Source organism: Dicentrarchus labrax, unplaced genomic scaffold (genome assembly GCF_905237075.1).
Source record: "Dicentrarchus labrax unplaced genomic scaffold, dlabrax2021, whole genome shotgun sequence".
NCBI lineage: Eukaryota > Metazoa > Chordata > Actinopteri > Moronidae > Dicentrarchus > Dicentrarchus labrax.
In genome coordinates, this window is record NW_026136717.1 from 11238545 (window position 1) to 11247020 (window position 8476).

General features: G+C 40.3%; 1 protein-coding gene across 1 annotated transcript; it reads right to left on the minus strand.

Annotated features, from left to right (window-relative positions):
* Positions 1–652: 652 nt before the first annotated feature.
* LOC127379489 (E3 ubiquitin-protein ligase ZFP91) lies at positions 653–6922 on the minus strand. Its single transcript, XM_051429127.1, has 12 exons — positions 6819–6922; positions 6229–6589; positions 5849–5880; positions 5626–5751; positions 5462–5498; positions 5282–5368; positions 4997–5155; positions 4606–4656; positions 4441–4519; positions 4063–4177; positions 3771–3870; positions 653–2762 (listed from the first exon to the last, which is right to left on the minus strand). The coding sequence occupies exons 2-12, from the start codon at positions 6561–6563 to the stop codon at positions 1835–1837; spliced, it is 2049 nt and encodes a 682-aa protein (XP_051285087.1). The 5' UTR covers positions 6564–6589; positions 6819–6922; the 3' UTR covers positions 653–1834.
* Between the last annotated feature and the right edge of the window lie 1554 nt (positions 6923–8476).

Sequence of the window (8476 nt, forward strand, 5' to 3'; positions counted from 1 at the left end):
TCAACCAATATTTTATCAGATTTGTTAAACTCTCAAATGTTGAATTATACTGTATTTTATGTCTGCATGTCATATGTAATATTGGTTTTCTTGTGTTTAATGTGTCAGGAGTCCTTAGTATTAAATGTATACCTGTGTTTATAATCTATCTATAATATTGCCATTCTGACTGTTAATTTTACTATACTGGTCTATTCAGTGCATACATCTACTTATCTGTCCATCTTGGAAAGAGGGATCCCTCCCCAGTTGTTCCATATCTGAATCGAGGGTGTAAGGATAGAGGGTGTCATGTGCTGTACAGATTGTAAAACCCCCTGAGGCTAATTTCTGATACTGTGTTATATAAATACCAGTATTTTCTGGTAAAGCCATGTTTTTTTCAGTCCTTTGTCTACTATAAGTTATGATTGTGATGTGCTTGTAATGGTCAGTAATGGTTTAGCTATTCTATCCCCTCCTATATTTGCTTTGATGCTTTTTTCCTTTTTAAAAAAAAATTGACATCAATCTTTCCTGTTTGCAGATGCAGTAAGTAATTTGGCCAAATCTTGCAAATTTATATATGAACATTACTTAGCGTGTACTGCCCCTGATATGTAACTAGAATTGTATCATCTCATTTAACAGATGTGTCAAGAATAATAAAGACTTCAGAACATAATTTGTTTATTGTAGTTACTCTGAATACATTTTCTAATAAATTCAGTAAGATTAGGAGTGCTCAGTAGTAGTGGCAGTGTACAGAGGTATATTTTATTATCCAAGATTGCTTTAAAACAAATTTCTGACAAAAAACACTTCAATCATAATACTGCTGCCTGCATAGTCTTAACTGTGAAAAAATATTAAAGCAAGAATCTGTAATTAAATAAAAACGGCATGGAGTACAATTTGGAAGCCAAGTGACACTACTGCCACCACTATCAAACGAGGAAGGCTTTTTTTTACAAGACAATCTGACATGTTATCACAGTAGGAAATCATGGTCCTGGTTTCGTTCATGCTCGTTCACTGTCACATTGTCATGACTTACTGGGACACTGAATAGAACGGAGCCATGTTAGAAATAGTAATAACACCTGTGCTTTTCCTGCAAGGCCAAGTCCAAATGTCAGCTGTATAAAAGCTCCATTGCTTCATTTTGTAAAGAAACAATCTAACCTTTCTCGAGGATTTCAAAAATCTTATTTTAGATTTTGTCTTTGATATTTTTTTGTTAAAACCCCAAATGAAAGCAGAACCATTTAGATTTGTCTAAAGGCCAGACAAAAAAAAAAATCCAAGTCTCAAGATTCTTTTACCCCAAGAACCTCATTTGGTTGTAGTTGTTGCTCACGATACATTTTTTCTGCAACTTTCACGTAACTGAAACCCAATTATGTCAATGATACTGTTACTAAAAAACTGCATATAAACACAACAGGATTACTATGGGGACATAAATGTAATTTTAGACTTCCCTGTACAATATGCACAATCATTTTTCAGTCTTTTTAATCTAAAAAAAGAAAAAGAAAATTAAAAACATACACACATATATACAAACACAAGGGTGACAAAAGCAGAACGTTACAAAATATTCATTAAGTGGTAAAAGAGGTGTCCGTAATCTATATTATAAATCATACTCCCTGATGTAAAGTAGCTCTGTGTAGCTATGTACTATATATGACTACTGTGTTACACTCATAAAGTCTATTTTATATATTTTTGTCAGCTTATCAACTTTTGACAGGTCCTTCAGTCTTTTGTTCCTTTCTAGAACCAACACTTCTACTCCTTCAGATTACTGACCATAAAAGATCCCGTTCAGCTCATTTTGTGGTTCTATCTAGATTAAACTATCTCCATGAACCTCAGCACACTGTAACAGAATCTGTCTCTCTCCTTCCCTCTCCCAAACAATCCCCTCATCTTCTTTCCTCCTCTCCCCAATACCCTCCCACATCATTCCCCCTACATCCTGATGGCCACCACCCACCACCACCCTCTCCCACAGCTCCCCTTCCCCAGGCAGCTGTGCATCCTCGTGAGCATCCCTGGACCACTGCACGGTTTGCTGGGAAGCCAGGGAGGCTGTGGAGGCCAGAGAGGTGACAGAGCTCAGGGTGAGAAGGGTGGTCTGGGGGTCTGCAATGGACATGGATGGGACAGTGCAGGCAGGAAGTGTGGAGAACTGGATGAGCTGAGGGTGGCTGGTGTTGGAAAGGTGAGCAGGAGTAGCAGTGGTGAGGTGCAGCAAGGTGGGGACTTGCTGCTGATGGGTCACCTGCACCACATGATGCGTGGGGAGTTGGAGGAACTGGCCCTGAGATACATCGCTCTGCGTCTGTGAAGCAAGCGGCAGCACCACCTGCTGCAGTGGAGTGAGTGTACCACGCACCGCTTCCTGGCTCCCCTGACTTACAGAGGGTTGGTCAGCCTGGGGCGGCACTGGGACAGTCTCTGGGAGAGTCTCTGGGAGAGTCTCTGGGACAGTCTCTGGGAGAGTCTCTGGGAGAGTCTCTGGGAGAGTCTCTGGGAGAGTCTCTGGGACCGGGATGGGAGTGCTTATTACTGAGCCCCCATTAGCTGCAAGTGCTTCAGCTATGAGCACCTCGGGGTGGCTCTTGGCCTTGTGGGCAACAACTGAGTCCTTTTTCTCAAACTTTTTGCTGCAAATGGAGCAAGAGAACTGGTAGGAGGCTTCTGCATCATGCTTCTTCATGTGCCAGTTTAAGGAGGCCTTCTGACGGCAGGTGAAGCCGCAGATCTCGCACCTGCCACAGGGTGGAGACAAAGTACAGGTTATAGTCCAAACTGATTTGAACCTCTAGTCTCAGCTACTACACTTTACCTCCAATTTCACTGCCATTTACTCAGAAGCAGAGGTGGAAGACATATTCAGATAAAATCCTATTTAGGGAACTTTTTACACAATTCTGTCTATATTGTGTATTTTTTTTTAATTTTTAACAATCATACAGACTTCTACTAGGCTTCTGTTTTGACAAATTCAGTGCCTTCTTGTCCCTGACACGTGGCCATTGTCCTATTAAACAATTTACTTTACATTTCTTCATGTTGATATATGGGCCAACTGTGTATATTTTTTTAAGTTTTCTAGCATGCCTTAAAATCAAGAAGGCCTTGCTTGAAAATTTACCGACCCATAGTCGGGGTCCTGACAACTTCTTACATATGTTTATAAGTAGAATTACCGCCCTGATCCAAACCAATATCAACGCCTGGTGCAATATCCTCAATGTGACCTCCACCTGTTGTCTGCTCTGTATGTGTGTGTGTGTGTGTGTGTGTGTGTGTGTGTGTGAAACTGATGTCACCATAAAATATTTTTTCAGGGATCGGCATGATTCTTCTGCCTTTGTTTCTACACTGATGTTTGAGGTGGCTGTTATGTTTTGTTGTATGTTTAGCTGTGGCACACCATTCACCTCAATTACGAGAAATACACAATAAATTAACTTCCTTTTGTCATAGGAAAGTGAAAAATAATTGATAAATGATAAATAATGCATCTGCCTTGTTATTCAGATCAGCTCCAAACTTTAATTAGGTCTTCCTTGGCCCATGCTACATCGCCCCGAGTAGTTTTCTTGTAATCTTGCGGACTGATAAACAAACCCATAAACCCATGCCACTAAGACCAAACTAAAATAATTTCTTCTGCTTTCTTCCTTGTAACAACATCGGACAGAAGCCACATTCACATGCATTTTTCAAGCTCGTTGTGGCATGACTTCGGAAAAAAGGTTGCGCAAGCTTACTGTATTGGCTTTTCTCCTGTGTGAATCATCCTATGCACAGCCAGATTGTGGGAGCTCTTAAAGGCTCGAGCACAATACTCACAGATGTAGTCCCTTTGATCTGAAAGACAGATGTGTAGAAAAACCATGAACAATAGACACAAAACGTTTTGATTTACCATCTTGTGATTCTTATGTACTACAAGTTCTCAAGCAGCTCAGAAATTGTGTAATTATTTTCATGGTCAAATTCACATTAACATAAGGTATGGTGCCAGTCTAATCACTATAAACATCTGTTCCGTAACATCACCTGTATGGTGTTTAGCATGACGCAACAGCTGCTTCTGCAGACGAAACAAGCGCCCACACGACGGGTGATCACACACGTACTTCTTTTTGAGCAAGTGCTGGTATTTTATATGGTGCTGAAACAAAGAGATCAGAGAAAAAGAGTAAGCTATTTAAGGCACAATGCCACACATAATCCTTTACAGGTGAAACTACTTTAATCATTTAAACATCCCTTGTTTCTAAATATTACAGTAAACACATGCTTTGCACCACAGATCTAAAACAGTATGTAACATAAAAATACAGTATATCACTATGGTTTCTATGGTTCAGCTGCTATACAGTGCCTTAAAAGATATTTTGGGTTGTCACGGTTACAGTTGACAGGATGGCCAACCTGTAAGTAGCGTGGGTGGGCCAAGACGGTACCACAGCCCTCCATTTCACAGCGGACGTACTGCACTGGGGGCTTTTTCCTGTGAAAACATAAAAAAAGGAACTTTTTCTAAGAATTCAAACAGTTCTAGTCATCTACAGCAAATGAAACAATTAGGACTGTTACCTTCGTTTTGGCAGACGAGGGGCTTTGTCATCCTTTTGTTGTCTACCTCTCCTAAAACAGATTGCAAAACAGACTTTGAAATTGAGAGTTGAAACATTTAATCCTTCTTCCCAAACATCCAACTGTCAATTACAGTCAGGGATCTTCTTCTCTCTGGTCTGCATAATTAGATTTTCATTACTTTAGTTTGCTTTGATTCATGCGTGCGTGACTATAGGTATCAGTAACAAATCAAATACACCTGTTGTCAGTAAGCGGGCCATCAAACTGAAAACAGCCCTGCATTAAAACAATGGTATGCTTCAGGTATCAGTGAGATATGAACTGTACCCATTCTCAGTGTGGACAGCCACCAGTCCATTAGCTTCTTATCTATCAATACTTTTCTTACTTCCTTGGTAGCTCTGTGTTATCACCCGCTCCATCTTCTCGATGCACCACAACCTTGGCTGATTCTTCCTTTTTAATAGAATTTCCTTCTTCCTCCTTCTCTGACTCCTCCTTCTTCACCTCCTTTTGTTGCAATGTTCTACGGCGCCTGGATTTTTCCCTAAGGAGTTAAGAGATAAAGCATAATTTACTATTAAAACTAACAACTTGACATTCGTCATAATGAAAGTGTGCATATAAAGAAACATTCATGATAAAAAAAAAATAGTCTCTGAGCTCAGCATACGTCTTTGTCTCGGGTTTATAGATGAGGTCATTTGGGTCATCTCTGAATGGAGGGTCCTCGTCGTAAGTCGCGTCTGAATCTGCAACGCTAATATGGACATCAACATCATACTGGCCACAATGAAATTCACATTTCCAACACTTTCTCTGCTGCTCATTTAATAAGTTGCATGACACTCACTTGTTATTGCTTCCTTTTAAAGCACCTGTTCCCTCTTCTGAAAAACAGAAATGATGAATATGAAGTTTGAAGTACTCTTGCTTAATATTTTGTCTTACTGTCATGAAATCTGTACAATTATTCAACATGTAGTAAAAAAATAATGCAAGTGGACTTTGTCTCACCACATGATGAAGCCTCCATCTCTGCTTCAGGCTTGCATGCAGTTGCTGGTGTGGTACGAGAGGCTCGGGTTGGAGTTCTCCCTTTGCCCTTTCTAGATTTGGACAGCTTTGGTCCATGTTTGGATGCTGAGGAAGTCAGAGGGCCAGTGTATTAGTGACAGATGTAATAAATTACTGCTTATAGATAAAAGAGATTAAAGTGTCTTTTTTCTTTCTTTTTTACCTTTTTTGGCTGTGGACTTCTTTATTGTAGGTCTGTGTGTGAGAGAGTCTACAGTAAATAACAGCCAGGTGCAAATCAAAATAAATCTGTAATATAGCTAGGAACGTACACAGTATACTTTAACTCTACTGCCCTGTGACAATGAACAAGGACAGGATAATGATCACAGGCAGGAAGACACGCTCAACAAAATCTGTTTTGGTTTCAATATCTGGTAAACCTATAGCTTTAAGAAACCCCAGTGATATAACACACTTCCTAAAATTACAGTCCCAAGCCTCCTTGCAGTGCAATCTCATAAGTGCTTCTACTTCTACAAGTGATGTAGCTGTCTCGTTGCAGTAGCAGTATATCTGACATGCCTTTGTGCACGCACTTACTGCATGACGGGCGTGTTTTTGGTGCGTGATCCTGCGGGTCTCCCACGTCCACGGTGCAGACTTGTAGGTTTTTTCTTGCAAGTAGCATCCATTGACTCGCTAGTTGTGCCAGCTCCAGCTCCCCTAGCTCGCAAAACACGCACAGGACTTTCGGTGCCAGACCGACAGTTACCGGAGTCCGGGGAGGTCACTGCGGGTTTCATGCCCCTTCTACTTCCTCTTCTCCGGCTAGACGCTTCAGTCGAGTCCGGGGATGGTTTTGCGGCCTCCGTTGAGTCTCCGGTTGTCTCAATCCCAGGACGAATACTGGAAACCTCGTCTTCCTCCGAGTCCATATCGCCCTTATTCAACTGTTATGACCCTTATAGACCCGTGTTTTCTAGTTAGTTATGAACATAGCGAATTTAAAACCAACGTAACGTAGAAGGCCCTGGTGGGACCAAGCTTTGTTAGCTCGGTCCAAGAGTAAATTTACCGTCACCACGCAAGCATTTCATTAACTAGCTTATTAATAAAAAAAAGTTACGTTGTGTGGTTAATACAATTTTACAAACATTCAGCATTAATTACTTCTTAAAGCTATAGCAAACCTCATATTTCTTTGGCAGAGACGAGGCCTGTTAGGGATGCGTCTCCTTTAAGAGCAACAGCAGTACCGCGGATAAGCGAAGCTGTTACGTTTGGACCTCCTGGGCTTCCATACTAATTAAAACGGGTGGTTATCGGAAATGTAGTCATGTAATGTAACGTTTGTAAACAATTGGATTTATGCGTTTAAGTTTATACTATTGTGCTTCAACATAATATGAATCCATCTCCATCTTATTTTGGTCCTATGAATAATTAAATAATACTCATTACTTAATATTACTTTTTAGAAGTTATTTTAGTCTTATTAACCCCTTTTCATTATATGGCACACATTAATTATATCAAAACTAATTGCTGCCATTACTTATGTTTTTATTGTTGTCACCTATTTAATTACATTGCACATATAACAAATCTAAACTAATTAAATACTACAAATAATTAATTAAGTGTGGCCCAGATTAGGTGGGGCGGCAGTAGCTCAGTGTATAGGGACCTGGCTTGGGAACCGGAGGGTCGCTGCCTTGAGTCCCACAGACCACAAAATATGGAGCGTTGACTGGTAGCTCCTCCTGTGCACTGCTGAGGTGCCCTTGAGCAAGGCAACCTAACCCCAAAACCTGCTCATGGGGCACTGGTAACATTGCAGCCCCATCACTCCACCATCTCTCTCCCCTTTGCATGTCCACAAGTGCATGAAGTGTACATTTCAGCCTGTGTATAAAAAAAAAGAGTGAAAAAGAACAATTTCCCCTAGGGGATCAATAAAATATATCTTCTTCTTCTTCTTCTTCTACAGTGTGGTTGGTAAAATGTAGAAAGTTATTTGCCTAGGCCCATATGCCTAGGCCTACCAGTATTTCATTATGTCAGACAGTCTAGATGTCATGTCACTGTGGCCAAGTGATCACTCTTGTTTTTCTGGGTTTTGAATATTTCTCATAAAGTCTATTCATTTCCTTATGTTTTAGGATTTAAGATTTACTTTATTAGTCCCCTACTGGAAAAATTATTTTTTTCCCTCTTTTTTTATTTGATACACACACTGGCTGAAATGCACGCTCATGCAGGGCTCGTGGACATGCAAACAGGGAGAGAGAGGCTGCCTTTCTCAAGGGCCACTAGGCAGTGAAACTGGCACCTCTCCAGCTACCAGCCACTCCATTCTGTGGTCTGTGGGACTTGAACCAGCAACACTTAGTGTGTAGCCAAGTCCCTCCACACTGAGATACTGCCACCCTAATAACTCGTTCTCCTGCATTACAGACCATAACATTGCCAAGGTGATAGTTTACTTTCCAGTAAAGATACAACAGAAATACATGCCAAAGAAGAATGACTGACAGTTAGCCAAAAAAAATACAATCTGTACAAACCTCCCATGAGTGTGGACACTCATCTAGGATTATTGAATAAATAATGTTCAGTTTCTGTCTGTTTCAACTCTTATATTTTAATCCTATTTATATTTAGTTGTCTTGTGTTTCTTTCATATTCTGTCTTTTTTATATCATATAGAAAGGTGCGATAAAAAAGTAAATAGTGTTTATGGAAAAGATAGCATTTGTTCTCAACAAACACTTTAATTGGTCCTGCCAACCAAAAGAAACTGGTTTGGATGGATTGTTGCTGAACTGGATGCATACCAGTATCTTTT